Source organism: Spodoptera frugiperda, chromosome 4 (genome assembly GCF_023101765.2).
Source record: "Spodoptera frugiperda isolate SF20-4 chromosome 4, AGI-APGP_CSIRO_Sfru_2.0, whole genome shotgun sequence".
Taxonomy (NCBI): Eukaryota; Metazoa; Arthropoda; class Insecta; order Lepidoptera; family Noctuidae; genus Spodoptera; species Spodoptera frugiperda.
Genome location: NC_064215.1, coordinates 10,424,469 through 10,444,899, shown reverse-complemented (window position 1 = coordinate 10,444,899; position 20,431 = coordinate 10,424,469). Strand labels below are relative to the sequence as shown.

Below are 20,431 nucleotides of genomic sequence, written 5' to 3'. Positions count from 1 at the left end.
AGTTGAAATAAAACGAAATTATTGATTGATATGCAAATTAATTACTTTTGAAGCAATAATATAATCATGGAAGCGATACAGTTACATATGTACTCTTATAATAATAAATATCAAAGATTAAACTTAAACTACTACGCTTGGCTCATCCTTGACTTCGTCAACGAAATCAGCTAACATGTCTTCTATCGTTACTTCTTTACTAGTTATTGTAACTTCAATATTCTTATTAGCTGCTTCATTATCATATTGCTCAAGTTCCTCAGTCACTGCAGGTTTCACCACTTCATTGCTTGTTGTAGATATTTCTAGTTCGATTTCAATATTGTTCACCGCGTTGTTTGACGTCGTTGATTGCTGCGAGCCTACAACGGCTTGTCCACAAGTTATTTGCACGTCATCCGTTTCATTAGTACTGGGCAGATTATCATCATCCATGTTTTCTATCATGGCTACTTTACTGCTCGAGTTTGGAGCATCATAAACTACCTCTAAAGAGTTTGGGCTTTTATCCCCATCTATTGTATCATGTGAAGTGTTCATTGGCACTTGTGTTTTGGCATTGTAAATGGAATTTGTTTGGTTTGGCACATCAAGTTCATCGTTATTTGGTTCCGGGGAGTCATCGACTGTCATACAAGGAGAATCTAATGTTTCTTGACTCTGTCCATCATCTCGGTCTTGAGTATCCTCTTGTTCTGTGAAAATTTGTAATTCTTCTTCAACAGCCGGATCATTGTTTGGTTCTTCATTAATTTCTTCGACTTCATCGTCTGTACCGTCTGAGATTACGACCGAAGCGGCCGATTCGCTACTGATACTAATCCTGTCATCATCTAAGCGTGGCTTCTTGGTCGCTGGTGCTGTCGAGTCGTCTGCAGACTCTGTAGGCGGCATTCTGTGAACAAGTTTTCATTGTATTACATATATGACTTTTCAATTGGAATTTGGAGTTTATAGAGTTTCTTGCTCGTTCTTTTCCATTCGAAGTTCCATTCGAAGTTTCCAATTCTTTTCCATTACACTTTAGAACGAGCGCCTACCTTCACTGACGAACAGACTGACAGACAGTTTATTTCTTACTTTGTTGACGTTTCAAAAGTACCTAAGTATATATGGTTTAATTGGAATAAACGATTTAACTTTGAATAAAGGGAAATTGTACATTTCTTTCTAGCATTAGGTAGTACTAATATAACTATGTTCAATTGTATTATTAAACTCACCTATCCTTTCCTAATAACGCCTCAAGAGCTTCTCTGTTCTTCTTGGATATTTCCTTCTTATTTTTGGGTGCCTTCGATTCTGTTGGCGCGTCTATTGCGAAGTTGATTGAGGGTGGCGAGCAGTGCAGGTGTAGCCGTATGTCCAACAATGCTTGTGAACTGAGCTTCCTGATCTGAAGAAAAAAGAACAACGTAGGTATTTATTACGTAACGTATGTATGTTATGATATATAGATATTTATAATTTATTTGCGCTGTTAGAAAAATAGCTAACTAATTAAGTTTCGCATACGAGATGCACCTCTATCGGTTTATGCCCTGTTAAGCAGGAGCGTAGGGATAAAAGTTAAACTACTGACGGCTAATAGCACACTGATGTAATACTGTCTTAGTGTGAAATTACAGTGGCAGCGGGGCGGGCAGCGGGAGCGGGTGGCGGGTTAAGCGGAAACGCACATTTTCATGGATGAACACAGTTACAGCGGGGCGATTGAGCGGTCCAGACGTATCTACCTCGAGCAGTATTGAAAATAATAATAATGTCAGATTATTTGGAACCTAGTGCTTATTTGAAGTGGGACCTTGTTATTCTTTTTATTTCTTCCCATAGTTTTTTAATTACTTGTCGATTCGAATGATCTGAATCACTAGAATTCCACAGAGGTGGCCGAGCCAGTACGGCACTTATTAAATCTTCAGTCGTCAGCGGCATGTCCGAACAGATCGAGCGGAAAACGCAAACTGACTTGCGTCCACCCGCCCCGCTCGGGACGCCCGCTTGTCCCGCTGCGTTTTCCGCTCACCCACCCGCCCGCACTTGGTGCACCTTAGTCAAAAACTATGTGATTGCGTTACCCGCCACCCGCTCCCGCTGCCCGCCCCGCTGCCACTGTAATTTCACACTTAGAGATGTGGATATGGACATAGCACACGCGCTCACACACATATACAACATGGTGTTATCGACGTTATTATTGTCAAAGCTAAGCTTTTCTTAAACCAATTGTGATTTAAAAATTCAAGATCAACAAAATTATCATTCAACTAACATCAATCATCAAGTACCAATCAAAATTTTATAAGCATTAAAAGTCATTCTACGTTGAGGATACAGGAAGAGGCCTTTGTTCAGCAGTGGACATCTCTCTGATGATGATGAAGCATAGAATAAAACAGAATACTATTAAATGGCGTACCTGATCACATTGACTGTTAACGAGCACACTGTACAGCTGCAGACAGTACTGAGTGGGCGGCGGGACGTTGGTCGGCGTGTTCTTGCGCGCCGCCTCCAACGCTCGGAGTAAACACATGGAGCGCTCCGGGCTGTACGACTCCAAGTTGTAACATTCACGTACTAGGCGTTCTTGGAATATCTGAGAAAAGTTTTAATTAGCATTAGAATTTTTACACAATCTTTAGTCAGTGTTGAGTGTTATAGAGAAAATTCTCTTATTATAGGCGTTCTGATTGGTTGGCTTATTCGAGTCAGGCAATCAGAGCGTCGATCGCGTTCTCGTTTAGATTACTTTATACGTAAAGCAAACTCATAATAAGGGTAGAAGATCAAAGGGCCTCACGATTGAAACGTTTATAACGTCCGGCGTTCTAATTAGCCTGTTCTAATTAAACAACCATTGAGAGGGCTAAACGCAGTATTGTTTTGATCGCATTAACGTAAAAAAAACTTGTACTAGGCCCTCTGTACCCTTAGTACGAGTTTGCTTTACGTTTAAAGTAATTGAAAGTAGTGCGAGTTCGATGTTCTGATTGGTTGGTTTATTCGAGCCGCCCAATCAGAGCGCCAAACGCGCTCTCGAAAAGCGTAAAGCATACTCGTATTAAGGGATACTGATAAAAGTAGCAGAGAGCCACTCGATGGTATTTTATTTTCCTAACGGCTGATCAATGTTCAACATTGAAAGTCTATTGGCAAATGTGATGAAAAATTTACCTTGTGTGTGGTTGGTTTCAAAAATATTCCGCTGACAGTGAGGAATGTTTCAGCACAATCCAAAGCCGCGTTAGCAACCTCGTCACTGGACTCCTCAGAACTAAAAATAATAAAATGTTTAAATTTATTAATACTTTATTGAGATTTTTATACCTTATTTGTGTACTCTCTCTTTCACTTTCTCTCTTACTCTCACTCTCTCTCTCTCTCACTCCCACTTTTTGTATTTTGTTAGTTTGCAGAAAAAATAAATGATTGAAAATGATAGAATAAAGCAATACTCACACATCTGCCTTATTCTTCTCGCCGGGCATATGACTAGATATTGTACTTTGTTGTAACATTGTGTTCGCGAGCTTCCTTTTAGCTTTCTTACTCAAGTTTTTAGTATATTGATTGCTCATCTGTAACAAAATATTTTAACACGTCTTTTAATCTGTACGATATTTAATCGAAACGAGACCGCGTTCGGCGCTTTGATTGGTTGGTTCATTCGAGCCGGCCAATCAGAGCGCCGAACGCGGTTTCGTTAAACGTAACGCAAACTCGTAGTAACGGTACTGAACTCTTAAGTAATTAAAAGATGCCAAGTTTAAATAAGAACCGTTTAATGTCCAACACACGAAAGTAAAAGAAAAATGAACCACATTAGAGTTGACAGCTGTAGAAAACGACAGCGCCATATTGGCTACTTTAGGAACTAACCTAAGAACGAAAACACTATTTATGTTTAGAATTCAACATTTACAAGAAGAAAAATATCTCGAATATATGTTTGCAAATTGATATAGTGCATGGCGTATGCTTTAGTAATAAGCTTGACCCTTATAGTATTATGGAATTATATACCATAATCACATAATCGATCTGCTAACTTCTTTGGGGAATATAAGGTGTAATGTTACTCACAGTGAGTTGTACGATCTTCTTAGGCGGTGTGATATCTTGAATGATGTGTTTGGTGAGATCATCCTCCCAGGACCGGGCTCTACCCTCGCTGGAGAGGCGGTGCGCGTGGAGAATACCCAACCATTTGCTAAGGCTGTTGTACGCTGTGATGCGGACTTTTCTAAAAATAGGAGTAAAAAGACTTGAACTACACTGTCTCATTAGACGGACGAATATTATGTCGATGGCGTTTTTTAATTTTGTTGAAAATTTCTCAGTAGTAGCACGGAGTCTGGAATTGTGCCCAGTATAGGGCAATAGACTCACCCCCCTATTACATGGGACTTATAAGACAAATGGTGAAAACTGGTTGTACATTGTATAGCGGCATTATGCGCTGTGATGTGCACCTCTGCCTACCAATTCGGGGAAAAATGGTGTGACATTAAAATAAAAAATGTCCGTTAAAATTACCGTGACTGTTCGCTGGGATTCTCTGTACTCCACTTAAGTGTCTGCATTACAAATCTGAACACCAGACCCGAGAATGGAATGAGGTTTGGTCCCAAGCTAGAAGAAAACGTAACAGTTTTAGCTTTACAGTTTTGTATAATATACAAAAACAGTGTTCAAAAATATCTTTAAACAATGATATGAAATTAATTCCAATTTAATTCATTAATCAGCTCATTATTATGGACTCTGGTACAGCTTGAAATTAGTTGGACATACCCATAATGTAATCACGTAAACTGGATAAAAATTGCAACACTTTCAAAATCGATACCTTAATTGGCAAAGGTATGATAGTTTTAAGTGTCACCTGAAAAATTTGCTCATAAGGAGTTAGGTGGTTTGCCACTTAAGGTATCGAAATGTGAAAACTATACTTGCTCGACAATCCTACTGACTGTACTATGTTACTATACTGTTTCAAGTTATCAGCATATTTATGTGGACAAAATCTTCAGCTATACCTAGAATACCTACATATCGATTTCTGAATGTTTGTCCTATGCATTTGTACCTGTAATTATCAACAATAAACACAAACTTACCACAGAATGAGAGCATCTAAAGTCCTAAGTGCCTGTGTCTTGACAGTGCCAGCTTCCTCCATATCGGTATTGACACTACTAGAGACACTGAGTGCTTGCACTATCACTTCTAGTATCACTTGTGGTTGTACCGGCTTCGCCACTGGATATACTTCCCTGTAAAGGATATTTGAATTGATTGAAAGTAAGTCTTAGTACATTGTTCAAATACACAGTTGAGTTTGCGATGGGGACTGAACAATTGCCTAGCCACTAGAACTATAATGTAATTGGTTTGTTAAACCTTGTTAACATATTAATAATAAATAAATAAACAGTGCAGCTAGCCTATTGCAGTAAGTAATTTTATTCATATGGTTAACCAACCAACCTTGTCGAAGTTATTTGAACTACTTGTGCACGGCACACTTTACAGTCACTTCCATCAGATTATTATACCCGAGCAACATGGCTTTGTAAAAAAACGGTCCACCAACACCAATCTTATGATTTTCGTTGACCATTTGTTCAAGAACATGGATCAAAGGGTGCAAGTGGATACAGTGTACACCGATTTTCAGAAGGCCTTTGACAAGGTTGACCACGCGCTTTTATTGGACAAAATTGCCTTCAATGGTATACGCGGTAACTTGCTTCGGTGGTTTGCATCCTATATTTTCAATAGGACTCAACGAGTGGTTATTAATGGTTTTCAGTCGAGCTCTATCGTGGTCAGCTCAGGGGTGCCACAAGGATCTATACTGGGGCCACTTCTGTTTATCATATACATCAATGACATAAAACTTTGCTTCAAAAACACAAACTTTTTACTATATGCAGATGATTTAAAAATTTATAAAACTTGCAGAAATATTCATGACTGCCATCTCTTACAGGAAGATCTCGACAGGTTCCACGCTTACTGCATACAAAATAAATTGTTTATAAGCTTCCCCAAATGTCACACAGTATCATTCACAAAAAACAGATACAAAGTTAGCTTCAATTACGCAATTAATGGGACTACACTTAAAAAAGTTAGCGTAACGCGTGATCTAGGTGTGATATTGGACTCCTGTTTACACTTTGACCAACACGTAGACAGTATAGTTAACAAGGCCTACAAAATGTATGGTTTTGTACTCAGAGCGTCACGTGACTTTGTGCGACCTACCACTTACCTGCTTTTATATAAGACTTTAGTACGGTCACAATTGGAATATGCTGTCCCGGTTTGGAATCCTATTTATGCCAAATATGTTTACATGCTAGAGATTGTTCAAAAGAAATTTCTGCGATCAGTAAATTATAAATGCAACAAGCCGCGTGCCACCTACGAGCAGTTGTTGAAACAATTCAACATGATTAGTTTAGAGTCGCGCCGTTTGTTGCTTGAAGTCATGACACTTCACGGTTTGTGTAACAACAAGTTTGATTGCACAAGTCTAACGAATCAACTATGTTATGTTGTACCTAGAACTGTCTGTAGGCGAGAGGTGCGGTTACCCCGTCTGTTTCACACTGGAACCTCCAGAACCAACGCTGGGATACGTGCACCTCTTCGGCGTCTCGTGGATACTTATAATTCCCATTTCATGGACATTGACATATTTGCTCTTTCTAATATGCAATTTAAAAGGCAAGTTGTTAAGTCACTAACTGTAACTGAAACTGTGTAATCTACGTATTAACAACAATTGGACAAATCTTACATCCATGTCCTACATCTGACCGAATTTTAATTTCAATTTTTAATAGTTAATCCGCGAACAATGGTGTGGATCATATGTTTGTTAAGTGTTATTTATTACTTTTACTGTACTAATGTAACATATGATTGTTAATTGTTCCTAAATAAATAAATAAAAAAAAAAAAAACTGTTGGTGGTTTACCATTAGAGATGTGCTGTGTTGCTACGCTGCGACGATGTAATAGCTAAGCTGTGAAACTATGTGACTGTCTCTCGTAAGATGTGCTATGTATGAAGATGTGCAGCCGCATCAAAATCCGTTGCGTAGTTTTAAAGATTTAAGCATACAAAGGGACAGAGACTGCGTCTTTGTCTTATACTGTGTAGTGACTACAAAAACTTAATCTTTCTCATTATAAAAACATATTATTATATACAATGTACTTACACCAGCATAGCTTGTATAAACACGAATACATTCCTTAGCTTGTTACAGAGCACCGTCTTCTTCTCTTCACTGCTAGACCCGTGTGTTTTCTTTGTATTCAAGATGTTTGATAGTGCTACTGTCAGTGCACTGTTACCCAAGAGTTCTGCATCCTTTTTCTAAAAATAAAACAATTGTGAATACAGAACCCTTAAACCAAAACGAGAGCGCATTCAGCACGGATTGGTTGGTTCATTCGTGCTGGCCAATTAGAGCCTCGAACGCTCGTTTCGTTTTCGTTCAACGTAAAGCAAACGAGTTTGCTAAGGGATTTAAGCAATTAATTTCATTCATATTGAAGCTACTATTAATTTAATCATTAATAGACAAGAGAAAGAAGCATGATGATGTCTTTAAGAAGAAAATGGAAAAAAATTACATATATAAAGCAAACTCGTACTAAGGTTTTTTCTATTCTGTGCTAAGATTATCCTTACCTTAACACTGCGGTTGTTTTTGTAAACATTTATAGTATTCGAAAATATGGCTTCTATCAGTGCATGAGCGCTGTTACATAGTATAGACATCTGTTCCCTCCAGCAGTTCTTAGGACTAGCCAGCTTGTCCTGGGAGGGGCGAATCTGGAACAAAGTAAGAGTAATTATTAATCTCTATACATAAAAATCAATTGCTATTCATTAGTCTCACTAAAACTCGCAAAGACTTGACCAATTTGGCAAGTTTTGGTCTTGAATTATTTGTGGAAATTTAGGGAAGGTTTAAAAGGTGAGAAAAAATGTTTGAGGCAGTAGTTATGAAGATTCCTTTGGGGTCATTGAAGATCAAAAGGTGTAATATTATGTAAAAACTGAAAGAAAGTGACAAAATGTGGTTGCAAAAGTCAGATTAAAACAATTTAAAATCTACTTTTAATAAATTACTAATTTTATTATACACAAATGAAGTTTACCTGCTGTAGGGCGTGAGCACATTTGGCTGCGATGATGACATTGTAATAGTTACTAGATTCCAAGAAATGAACTATGAACTTCTCTATAATAGGTCGGTGTTGAGAACAATATCTCGGGTAGCTAAAAACAAATAGATAATAAGTAAAATGGTGCATGTCTTATTTATATTTATCGTAATACAGTCATTCTAATATAAACAAAATGTTTCGCTATTTATTTATTCTTAAGCTTAATTTTTCATGCACAAAATATATTATTAAAGTGCATAGGCAGAATAAATTCCTTAGCTAGTCTCTTAGTCTATTGAGTAGTGGTATAGATACAGGTCAAATGATATCTAATGGTAAGTAAAAAAGTGACTGAAGCTTATAGTTGTTGCTCAATCGTGATGAAATATTCCCCAAACCATGCTATATTATATTATTTCGAGGTTATATTACCGGGTTAACACATCTTCCAAAGCACGTAGCCATACGTTGCTGTTGTTGTCTACATGTTTCAGCAAATTCTGGATGAAAGAAGTTATTGCTTCTTTCACCGCATCACTGTCGTTTGGATCGACATTCCGTAGTTTCTGTAATACTTGACCTATAAGTTATAAAAATTAATATCTATAAAAACTTTGTTACAAAATAATATAACACAATTTATTAAATTATGAGGGAAGAACTAACTCATTTTATCGTTTTGGGATTGTCGCACTTTTCACTGAATATTGATTTCACACTTATTTTAGATATTTCCACTGATTTTTTTTGTAAACAAATCCAATCCACCACGAGTTCACGTTTTCTGATTTAATTTATCCAGTTTTGACGTTTTTAACGTTTGACATATCTTACATTTCGCTGTAAGGTTGCCAGCTTCACACAAAGTCTCATTGGACTGTGATTTGGGTTGTCTTGCACTTGCACAAATGCACATCTTCAATACAATTTGATTTATTGAATAAAATCTATAAAGACATAGTGGAAACCAAAGTGAAAACTTTACTTAATATTACGGTTTTTATGTTCATAATTTCTTAAATTTTGTGAGTTTAGGTCACATACGTATAATTATGCTTCTGTGGTTTAGGTTTATATATTATTCAATATTGCAACACCACTTTGAATGACATCTGGTTACGGGAAAATAACGCAATTACATTCGGCGTCAGACGTCTTGTAAACGACTGTGTACTGTGTTCAAATTAGATTTTATTGTTTCACTTGTATATATTCCGCTTTTATTACTGTGAATCATCTATTGTGAGATACAGTAACAGAACAGCCATGGCTACTTTGGAGGATAAAATTTTGGGTAACAAGTTACAAAACTATTGTAGTAGCAGTGAAGACGAAGGAGAGTCTGATGACGACAGAAGTGGCGATGAAGAAGGAGGAGAGATTACAAAGTCTCAGGTGGCAACAAATGCTGAACCACCACCCATCAACAACTGGACTGGCCAAGCCAGTAACACAGGACCGAAGGGGGTGCTCGAAGACTGGAGGAGATTCAAGCAGTTGGAAGCTGAAAATCGTGCGGAACTCGCCAAAGAACGAATTGCTTTAGCGAAGAAACTTACTCTCACCGTCAAACCTGATCGCGAAGCTGCTCAAGAAAAACAGAAAGAAGAAATTGAAGATGAGTTGTCAGAATTAATGGACGAGGAATTTCTGCTGCAATATCAGAAGCAAAGAATGGAGGAGCTGATGAGCCAGTTGCAAAAGGTACCTAAGTTTGGTGTACTTACAACTTTGAACAGCCAAGATGAGTTCCTCAATGCGATTGATAAAGAGGACCCTAAAGTTACAGTGATCATTCACATTTACAATAGTACTACTCGAGCTTGTGAAACTATGGATGGCTGCCTGAATATATTAGCAACTGATTACCCAACAACTAAGTTTTGTCGCATAGCAGCAGACATTACTGGACTGAGCCGTCACTTCCGTGTGGATGGAGTGCCAGCATTGTTAGCATACAAAGGAGGCCAGATTATCGGCAACTTTGTACAACTGGCTACTGAACTTGGTAATGACTTCTTTGCTGTGGATGTGGAGCGCTTCCTCATTGAGTATGGAATGCTACCAGAAAAGTAAACAAAATAATTTGAAGGCTCCTCATACATAAATGTTGATAAATAAAATCAAATTTATTTTATAAAATTACAAAACATAAATGAATTTAGAATGAATCATGAACATTTATGAATGAGAGGGTTTAGTTTATAATTTATTTATTTTGTAATTCAATATTGTGTAAGCTTAGCTTTAAGAATGTCTTGGAACTTTAGTAAAATAACAAGTGAAATGTTTGTGTGCTTGAGGAAAAAATATACATTAACGCTTATTTGTACACCTGTTTTAATAGGATCAATATTTGTAATAATGGTGTCTGTCTACAATATTTATGATTAGTTTTATCCTTGAATAGGTAATGTTGTCCCACCTATTGTTGGATTTTTATCCTTGAAGGTTGTTTACGGGTTTAACTCATTGTATGATACATGTTTCTCTGCATTAAGGGATTACACATGCGTCAATGTTTTGTTGATCTTTTTCCAACATCATATTTCATGTCATGAATGTTTACATTACATCATGGAAGTAAGCCAACGTAACTAATAACTTTAAGGAAAAATTTTGTAACACACACTTTTTAATCAATGTTCAATGTAAATTATATAGCCAAAGTATACTAAATAAATAGTTCAAGGTCCTTTCTTATCGAACTTTATAGCATTTAATACTGGTAGCAATATTTAGAGTTAGTTGTTGTTTTTAGTTTGTGTAATTTTAAGATTGTGTCAGCCTTACTAGGTCATAACTTCCAGCCGTGTTGTCTTGTGGGTACTAATAATAATATAATTGATATTATTTTGTAATTTGTAGTAAAATCATGCGCTAAAATCTCTTATAGTTAATATGCAAATTACTGTTTACAAATATTTAATTTTATATCAAGTTCTTAAGACAAAACTTGCATTTAATTTGTACTTATAAATTGTTTGTTTATATAGCTGTTTCGTTTCTTTGGCTGCACTGTGTCAAATCCGCCTGTGTTTAAAAGCGGGTGCTAAATATATAAAGTAAAAATACTATATAATTTTATTAAACGCGAATTGCACGTCTTTAGTTTTTTATTACGCAGACCCGGTTTTCTTTTCACCGAAGTTGAAACAAAGTAAGTAGGTGGCGGTTTATAAAATGAATCGCAAAAGCTATTTATGAAGTGGGCCGATCGAATGTGCTGTATCGAACATTGATGTTGTTTCCAAAATTAACTTCGAATGATAATAAAGACTAAAACGCAACAGATTCTTTTAGATTGTGCGCAGTTTATACGTCTATATATCTACCTACCATAATTTTAACGCTCGCTGAACTCTTGTAGCAAGTTATAATCTTCTGAGGAAAACACCGTGCTTTGTTAATTGGCTGTAACTAATTGCAATTTGTTACGGTTGTTCAGATGAATTTTAATCATGGGTTAAGTTAAAATGTATATTATCTTCGTTTTTAAACAGTTAAGATTCCTCTTTCGTATTAAACATCGCGGTTTCATGAGTATGGCCATTTAATTATGAGATATGTAGAAGTCACTGGATCTTGTATGATGTTTCATACATTTTGGACGACTGACTTACTAGTTACTATCGATAATAGCTGAAATGGGAATACTTTCTATGGAAATAATAGACATTCCACTTATGTAACTATTGAAATTTTATAATGGCATATTTGCATCATGCTGGTGAGAAAATTATGTCACCTAAGGTGTAGTAGGTATTTATAATATCTACACATTTATACTCATTCAACAATGGGCATGGACCACCAACATACCGTCGTATTGTTTCTGTCCCTATTGTACGCGTTAATAAGCTTTAATTAATGACACGCACGTCCGCAGTTTCTCACCCTTATGACTAATAGGATTGGGAAGTACTCAGTAACTAACATTGCTGACACTCGTTCACGTTTAAAAGGTTTCGGTATATGAACTGGGAAAAGGTCTTCAAATCAGCAAAAATAAGCATAGTTTTAGTGCTTCATCTAGTGTACATAGATGCTAAAAGCAGATACCGTGGGCGACTGATTATGAAAACATTCTTGTTGACTGAATAAATCCTTGAATGTCTCAAGAATGTGAGAAATTCTTTTATTCTAGGTACATAAATTCCTTTCTTTTGCTTTTGAAATGAATTAAAAAAGAATTGTTTACAAATTACAATGGCCAGTGGCTGCTATTATGAACGTAGGCCGTGGGAATGAGTCAACCGCATCGCAATTAACGGACCAACCAGCATGTGAAATGAGGGGAAATCACTCTTGATGTTGGTGGTCACTAGTGAAAACAAGGGGAAGGAGGAGGCATGACGTCATACTAGCGAAGTATGGTGTTTACCAAAGATAATGATAGAGTCGCGATACCGTACATTCAGCCTCCATAACTACTTTTAATCTTGTGGAGTTCATTGCTCCATAAAATATATCATAAAATCAGGTTTCAGTAAATTGCTGGGAAGTTTTAAGGTCAAAAGTCCAGGTTCTTATCTAAATTAATTTATTAATGAGACAAGAGTACTACAAAAGTTATATAACTCTTATATTACTAAGAAATTGTTCTTAAATAATTATATAGTTCTCCTCGAATTTTAATACTATGTTGCAAAATTTCTTAAACATTCGATTATAGGACCCATTATAACATTTTAATTTGTCTCAACATATTATGTATTGCTAAATCAGGCAAAACGCCTTTATATTTTTATAAAAAATGTATTTAAACATTTACTTATTAAATAGTAGAAAACTGTTTTGCGACCGTAGACTTACAATAGTCGAAAGTGTTCTATGGAAAATTTCAAAAGTCTATGTTAACAAAGGTTTACGATTTCATCGCTCATCTCCGTGCGCCTGCGCTTTGGGGGTTTCACTGTGGGCTCGTCGTCGTCTTCCTCAATGATCTCCATGTCGCTGTCGCTGTCTTCCCGGGTCCTGGAGGTGGAGGGGCCAGGTTTCGGGTCACTGCCGTTGGAGCCGTTGGCTGGTTTCTCTTCTTCTTTAGGAGCTGGCATTGGGGCGTCAGTGTCGGTGACGAGTCGCCAGGACTTCTCCTCGTCTTCCTGCTGTAGCCTGACCCTTACTTCGTAGTTTTGTAAGAAGTCATCGACTAGCAACGCACAGCCGTCATTTAAGCCGATCTCTTCTAGCGTCTTGTCGTTGTTGTGGTCAGTTTCACCTGGCTCTGAGGACAGTACGACTAAACCTTTGCCCTCGACTGTTGCGTCAGGAGCCTGCATGTTGAGACCCTCTTTGAAAGCTGATGTGAGATCCTTCAATGTGAGCTGCTTCAAGTTGCAAGCCAGGCCTACTTCTGGCTTAGGTGCGCACACGTAACATTTTGGGTTTGGTGGAGTCAATGCTGTAAAGAAAAAAAAAAACTTTATAAGAATTCTCGCCTGAGGAAAAATGTTGGGAGCATTTTGAATATTTTGATAGACAATTATTAATTAAAATTTAGATGCCTTTTACGCCGTATCACGTTTTTTTTTTTTTTTATCTTAGCACTGAGTCTGTATTGATTTCCTAAGTAATGCATCTATAATGTTTGTACCCCTATGTGGTTTGTCTAGTTAGTAAGTAATAATGTAAGGCAACTTACTTTTCTCCGGTACAAAGAGTTGTCCGCGGTGGTTGACCTTGGGCCGCAGGTACACACTGGTGCAGGTCTGTATGTCTCCCCTCAGCACGGCCTGCGCTCGCAGCACTGCTAGTCCCGCCACTATCGCATTAGCTGTAGCTATCGCGGGAATAATGTTGCCCGCCATTGCTGTTAAAACAAAGTTACTGTTAATTTATTGTTGCAATAATAAGGAGGATGAAAATTTGGTGCATAAAAAGGATGTGCACTCTATTTCATGGGACTTATAACGTGAGTGTTTCGAGCCTAAATCTATTCCTCAATTAGGGAATAAAGGTTTTTTATTAATTACTAACTGATCTGGCAAAGTTCCTGTACCGCCTCAAACATTTTTTTTTGGCTTTTAAATCTTCCCTGGACTTACCACAAATAATTCAAGGCCAAAATTAGCCAATCAGTCCAGCCATCAAATTTGCTCACAATGATAAAACAACTATGAATATTGAGTGTCTCTGATAAGGCAAAATGGATTATGAAAGGCTAATTAACTAATTACTAATAACAGAAATTATCAAACATTAATTTGATTGCCCATTTTACAGATGGCTTAATACAAGAAGCATACTCACATTTGATCTCAAACCTCGACTTGAGTGGTATATTGAAGATATGTGCGCGAATGTTAGCGCATGCTGTGACAAAGTCCATGGCACTCTTCTCATCCTTGTCCCACACCAAGTGGTCGCCCTCTGCACGACTCTTCAGGTCCTTCTGTAGGGCGTCGCAGCTTGCTGCAAACACCTGCAATATACAGAATTGGTTAAGATTGAGTGATTATTTGTAAATTGGTAGAACACTATAATACTGTCATTGTGGTCTTTAATGTTTATTTTTTCACACAACAGCTCAACTGGCAAACATGACAAGTACAGAATGCCATTCAAACACGTTTGATAAGAGATTTACGTTTTTATGATAGCATAATGTCGAAATGATATTACTACAATATTAATGGAGGATTCTGGTAGCAAAATCTTATAAAAATATCATGAATAAATTACCTGTGCACATTCATGCACTGACCAAACCCTTTGATCAGGCAATCCTGAGTGTTGAGCTGGTGGGTTGTCTTTACCAGGCAGATTGTCCCACACAAGGGGAGTGGGAGGCCTGCGCTTCTTCCAGAGATTCTCCATAGATAGCAAGTAACGGATATCATCACCAAACAGTTTAGAGAATAGCTTTTCAGGCTCATAATTGGTTTCCGCAGCCCATGCGCGAGTACTCTTCCTTTCTACGTTCCCTGCGGTATTTCCTTCTGATGATAATGCTGATGCACCGGCTTCTCCAGCTGCTTCAGGGTCTGCGGTGTCAGGACTAACATCCTGATCAGGATCCTCCTCACCAAAGAGTTGGTTGAAGAGGTGCTTCGCCCATACTATGCAGTGGATGGGCTCTGATGGTGTGTTTCTGATTGTGCAACCTGGGAATGTCTTTTGTGGGGCTTTAGGCTGACATTCATAGCATTGAGTCAGGCCTTTCTTTATGAGTTCCACCTGTAAGACGTGACAAAAACAATAGAAATTAATCATTGTTCATATGAGATTGTTTTATTGTCAATGTTTCTAAACATAATCATTTAAATTTTTTTTATGTAGTGAAAGAAAATTGGTTGGGATTATATTTTTAAGACCAGTATGGAGTAAAATGGGTGATGATAAAGTTAGACTATAAAGTATTTGTACTTCTAACAATATTACATGAATAGAGCACCTGAATTTCTTTTTAAACTGAAATATGTTAAGAACAAAACAACCAAATTACCTGTCCAGCATAGCCGGCAGTTCCGGTTTCAATAAGAGGGACATTAGCAGCGAGACACATTCTGTTGACATGGTTACGTGCCACACGGTTGTCCAGAGCATTCATCACAATCTGGAACTGCTTAAAGTAGCTCACTCCATAGTCATTGCTGGAATAGAAAGAAAATAAAATGTTACTGATTAGTTACTCAGACAGTTCATCATCATTCATACTCATTGTACCATAATATTATAGACATAAGTATCATAATTCAGGATGAGATAAATATTCTTGCAACATCACACCTTTTGTCCCCAAAGTACACCCAGTTACACAATGTACACCCAGGTTTCACCATTTGTGTTATAAGTTTCATGTAATAGGAGGTGAGCCTATGGCCATAAACTGGGTACGATTTCAGACTCCATGCTACCACTGAGTAATTTTTCGAAAAACCTCAGTAACACTTTGCCCAACCTGGGAATTGAACCCGAGACCCCCTTGCCAGCATGACTTGTTGCCTTAAATATTCTATAGTATATGTAAAATGATAGATAATCAAGTTGGGGAAGGGTAGATTAGGATAATTTCCATTCATATTCATTGGTCAGTGAGTATTCTTAAATGCATTACAAAAACAAGTCAATGACCTCTCACATCTATATTTTCCATTCAACTGACACTGCAGAACGAGATTGTTTACACATGTTTGCCATTCTAAAATATGTACGAACTACGACTAACCTGATAACACTGTCGTGATGTGCCACAATGTTCACGTTCGGGTTGAAACTGAGCGCACTGTCCTTCGCCACCTGCGCCTTCGATTTTCCAACATGCTCTTTGTGGAAAAGAAACTGACGATTCAAATTGCTTACGTCGATGGTATCAAGGTCGATCTGTAATAATAAACACATGACTAATGACTTCATAGCTGTACAATTTCAATCTAAATATTGAACAAGTGTAGTACATACAATCTCAATGTTTGGGAAGCCGGTAAGCACGAGATTCTTCAATATCTCACAACCTATACCGCCGGCGCCTACCACCAATATCTTAGAATTAGCGATAGCCTCCGTCAACTTCTCATCAAAAACACCAGCCACCCGCGCTACCATCTTGGTTTTGATAAATAAAAACACTAAAGTTATGAATTAAAACAATTATTTCCTGTTAGATTTTATTACTACAACGTAAACGCTAGCGTAGCGAGGACTCATTAAACTAACTGTCAAAATTGGCGTCAGTTCCTCATGCGTTCTGAAATTAATTAGATTTGAAATCTATTGATCTTCATTAGACTTTTTGCTTCTTTTGAATATTTCATTTCCATTAAGGTATATAAACAATGCTTTTCAATCAATGTTTTAAATACACCTTAATAAAAAGAAGAATGTTTAGTTTTATGCACTTTTCGTAATTTGGGTTACGAAAAGTGCCCATGCTAATAATATTTCCGAACGTAGAGGCGAACGTTTAGTTTTCGCACGTTGCAAAAGCGTTTTATTGTATTGAATGACTGGTCTGTATGCGTTCAAAAATGAAATTAATTTTTGGTTTTGAAATAAAATAGTTATAATTAATTAATAATAAGAATATATCTAATTTTAAAATAAAAAATAGTGTAATGTGTAATGTAAAAGTGTTATGCAAAAGAAGGATCAGGTATCTCTTTTCCATAACTTACCATCAGGAATCAGGTGACACGTATGCTCATTTACCCATTATTCCATTAAAAAAAAACTTGTTAACTTAATCTGATTACGTTATCCACGTCGTGTAATCCATGTTCAAAAAATTGTGATAATTTACCCTAATGATTACTCATATTATTTTGTATTTTGGGTTCATCTTAATGTTTAGGGCGATAGTACAAGTGAGACTTGTAATTATTTGGTATTTCAGCAGGTACTTAGGTAACCATTAAAATTACAGTAAAACCAGATTTGTACCTTATTTAAAATCAGAGAAGTATAATATACTAAAAGTGACAGGTATGATAAAGTTAAAGAGAATCGTTTTTAGCAAAATAGAAAATATCTTAGTATCCTTTTCAACAAGCCTTTATTGTAAGCCGCAGGCCCATACATTATCAACTTTCCTTTCGGTTGTAGTGTATTGGAAAAACGCCAAACACGTGTGTTGGAATGGTTTGATTTATTGCTAACTGGCCATTACATATTACGTACACATTTTTTTTGAGAAGCGGGAAAAAATCATCGAATTACTTCTCTCGCCTTGGACGAGGCGAGAGGGAGTGTCAGACTCTTACTGACTAAAAACCACCCCGTTCTTACACCTGCTTTTCGAGCCGGAGCCCCGGTAACCGGCTAGGCAGCCCTCCAACTGTGGTTGTCTGATGGCTCTTTGAAGCGCGCATGGAACGCGACGCGCCGCTCGCACGCGTCTGGTTCTGGTCGGGCGTTGAGCTACCCTTGCTTACCATCCGCAGACTACGTACACATTTACGTACTTAAAAATCTCTTTTACGATACATTATTATACGAAGTAGGGCAATATATAATGATCAAATAAAGTCTAAAAATGGATGTATCAACACCCATCGTCTCCTACATAAAATGCGGTTATGTAGTACCTACTGACACTTTCATTAAAATTGCTTTTAACTTTATGGAATGGCCCTAACAGCTTTATATTTATAAAATGCAATATAGTGTGGAGTGTAGTCGAGCTCGTTTTTATTTGAGGTTGTTACTTGAAAAGGTGACACTGATAATGGCTGACTACAGGGGATTTAGTACATTTGGATTGTTAATAACAATTCCATGAAGGTTTATTGAGCTCCCTGACCAATTACTTCGGTTTTAGCGTCTGTAAAATTAAAGGTTAAATGTTCCTAATTGGAGAAAACGGGTCATTGGTTAAATACCAACTGCTCAACGACTGAATCAAAATTTGGAATACAAGTAGAAGATCTTACTTATTAAATAAAATCAATCCTATGTAGATTTGCGTTGTGTTGTGTCGGTTAACAATGTTATTCAAAATTATGAGTCCTTACCATATCTTGAAAGTAGTCGAGTAGCCTCGCCAAATAATTGAGAGAGCAAGTTTTAATTAATTTGCTGTCTTATAATGGATGATAGATAGATGAACCTAATAGGAAATACTATAAAATAAGTACCTTTAAATAATTATATATTGTGCACTAACAGATAGAAGTAAGACCCAAACAAATCATAATTATCTTTTAGTATTGTAATAATTCTCTCTTAGTTTTACTTTTTACTAAGTTATTTAAAGTAGCGTTGATATTTAAGGTAGCGAAGGAAAACTATGTTCCAAGGCCACCTCCTACATACATATTTATACTTAGACATTATTGTATGTACCCACCTAAGTGCTATAATAAATGGTCTATTTTAGTCTGTGTGGGAGAGCAAGTTTGTTTCGATCTTTCAGTTTCAAGACTTTCAAGTTATTTGCGTTAGTAACTACTACCTACTTGTAGTTTATTAGTTTTAAAGTACTTACTTATATAGTTTTTTGTTTTCTTGTTATTTATTTATTGGGTAAGTTGTATTGCGTGTTGTTTAGGTACCGTCCTCCCACCGTTGACTATTTCACTGACTTCGAATCGGTTCTTCAATCTTTGGGTTCTGAGTACACCGCTCCGCTAATGGACGCGACTGGAGTCAATGTTACAATTTTTAACACATAATATATATATTATCTATATTTAAATCAGGCAATCTTCACAAGTTACGACTAGTACAACTATAGCTAATTTGATCACACCATTTTTTATCTCATAGTGGGTAGTTGGGGCGGTTCGGAGAACACGATACAACTAATAGTATGGCAAAGTTCATTATTAGGACATTATTAATAAGACATCATAATATATCGTTATTAAAATCGCACCTATTTCCTACACTTGTTCACAGCGACCATGTAAACAAATCTAATGGAATTCAATCTTTAAGCCGTTTAACACAGGTGTCCGTTCGGAAAATGTGCAATTCTCTAGGGCTGCCATTCGGCTGACAATATTGGATTCCCGTTACTAAATTCACGCTCAGCTGAGGCATAAACTGCCTTATTTCGTATCGAAAGTTTTGTTAGTCCTTTATATCACGGGTATCCGGGTTTCGTGCAGGATCAAAGCAATTTGAGGCTCTACTCATGTGTCCGATACGAGAATGTAAACAAACAAGAGCCTGTGTCCCAACGCCATTGTTGTTTTATATTGGAGTTTTTAAAACTACATCGTACAAAGGGCAGAGTGACTATGGACATTGGACAGCCCTATTTTCGGATGGCTGGTTTGGCCCTTCGGTTCTTGTTGGTGGTTTGATCGCGGGCGCCTAATCTGATTTTATCCGTGGCCACCCAGCTTAAATTGCTATTTAGCTGAATGTTCTAATTTCGGCCAGTGGTGCAGGGAATCTGTTCGGTTAGTCGTTTGTTACCCAAGCTTCACGCCCCACCAATAGATTTATTTGCACATGTGTTACTGAAATTCGTTTATGCTATGTAATATGTACTTTTTGGAACAAAGATTTATTATAACTCAATACGCCCATAAATAACAGATTGTATATGCCCGACCCGGAGCTGCGGATTACCTAGCTACTGGGGCTCCGACTTAAAGAACAGGAGTAGGAACAGAGTCGTTTTTAGTTAGTAACAGTCTGATACTCCCTCTCGCTTCACCCAAGGCGGGAGAAGTTATTGGATGATTTCCCCCTCTCAAAAAACCGCGTATAGGTACCTATACAACCTTATTGTTATTGTCAAACTAACAAACAAACAAATGTCTATCAAAATCGTCAAAATGAA

At 37.1% G+C, this 20,431-nt stretch overlaps 3 protein-coding genes across 3 annotated transcripts; 1 reads left to right on the top strand and 2 right to left on the bottom strand.

Moving 5' to 3' along the window:
- Positions 1-2: 2 nt before the first annotated feature.
- Positions 3-9,032, bottom strand: LOC126910637 (uncharacterized). The gene is made up of 13 exons (XM_050693270.1): positions 8,866-9,032; positions 8,632-8,779; positions 8,191-8,311; positions 7,718-7,861; positions 7,242-7,399; positions 5,124-5,279; positions 4,540-4,635; positions 4,087-4,246; positions 3,463-3,581; positions 3,178-3,277; positions 2,420-2,599; positions 1,224-1,396; positions 3-895 (listed from the first exon to the last, which is right to left on the bottom strand). Exons 1-13 carry the CDS (start codon positions 8,867-8,869, stop codon positions 124-126), a joined length of 2,331 nt encoding a protein of 776 aa, XP_050549227.1. The 5' UTR covers positions 8,870-9,032; the 3' UTR covers positions 3-123.
- Positions 9,033-9,317: 285 nt separating this feature from the next.
- LOC118272629 (phosducin-like protein) lies at positions 9,318-11,306 on the top strand. Its single transcript, XM_035589250.2, has one exon. It carries the CDS (start codon positions 9,466-9,468, stop codon positions 10,273-10,275), a length of 810 nt encoding a protein of 269 aa, XP_035445143.1. The 5' UTR covers positions 9,318-9,465; the 3' UTR covers positions 10,276-11,306.
- Positions 11,307-12,725: 1,419 nt separating this feature from the next.
- On the bottom strand, positions 12,726-16,862 carry LOC118272617 (SUMO-activating enzyme subunit 2). Its single transcript, XM_035589231.2, has 7 exons — positions 16,603-16,862; positions 16,370-16,524; positions 15,647-15,794; positions 14,884-15,378; positions 14,452-14,623; positions 13,844-14,011; positions 12,726-13,603 (listed from the first exon to the last, which is right to left on the bottom strand). Exons 1-7 carry the CDS (start codon positions 16,744-16,746, stop codon positions 13,056-13,058), a joined length of 1,830 nt encoding a protein of 609 aa, XP_035445124.1. The 5' UTR covers positions 16,747-16,862; the 3' UTR covers positions 12,726-13,055.
- Positions 16,863-20,431: the final 3,569 nt, after the last annotated feature.

Excerpts from the sequence above, each read along its gene's own strand:
- LOC118272617 (XM_035589231.2), bottom strand. The coding sequence starts at position 16,746 with ATGGTAGCGCGGGTGGCTGGTGTTTTTGATGAGAAGTTGACGGAGGCT. Across the intron at positions 15,379-15,646 it reads CTGCCGGCTATGCTGGACAG|GTGGAACTCATAAAGAAAGG; the intron begins GTAATTTGGTTG and ends CACGTCTTACAG. Across the intron at positions 13,604-13,843 it reads ACTCTTTGTACCGGAGAAAA|CATTGACTCCACCAAACCCA; the intron begins GTAAGTTGCCTT and ends TTTTCTTTACAG.
- LOC126910637 (XM_050693270.1), bottom strand. Across the intron at positions 4,247-4,539 it reads AATCCCAGCGAACAGTCACG|AAAAGTCCGCATCACAGCGT; the intron begins GTAATTTTAACG and ends TCCTATTTTTAG. Across the intron at positions 896-1,223 it reads GCGTTATTAGGAAAGGATAG|AATGCCGCCTACAGAGTCTG; the intron begins GTGAGTTTAATA and ends ACTTGTTCACAG.
- LOC118272629 (XM_035589250.2), top strand. The coding sequence starts at position 9,466 with ATGGCTACTTTGGAGGATAAAATTTTGGGTAACAAGTTACAAAACTAT.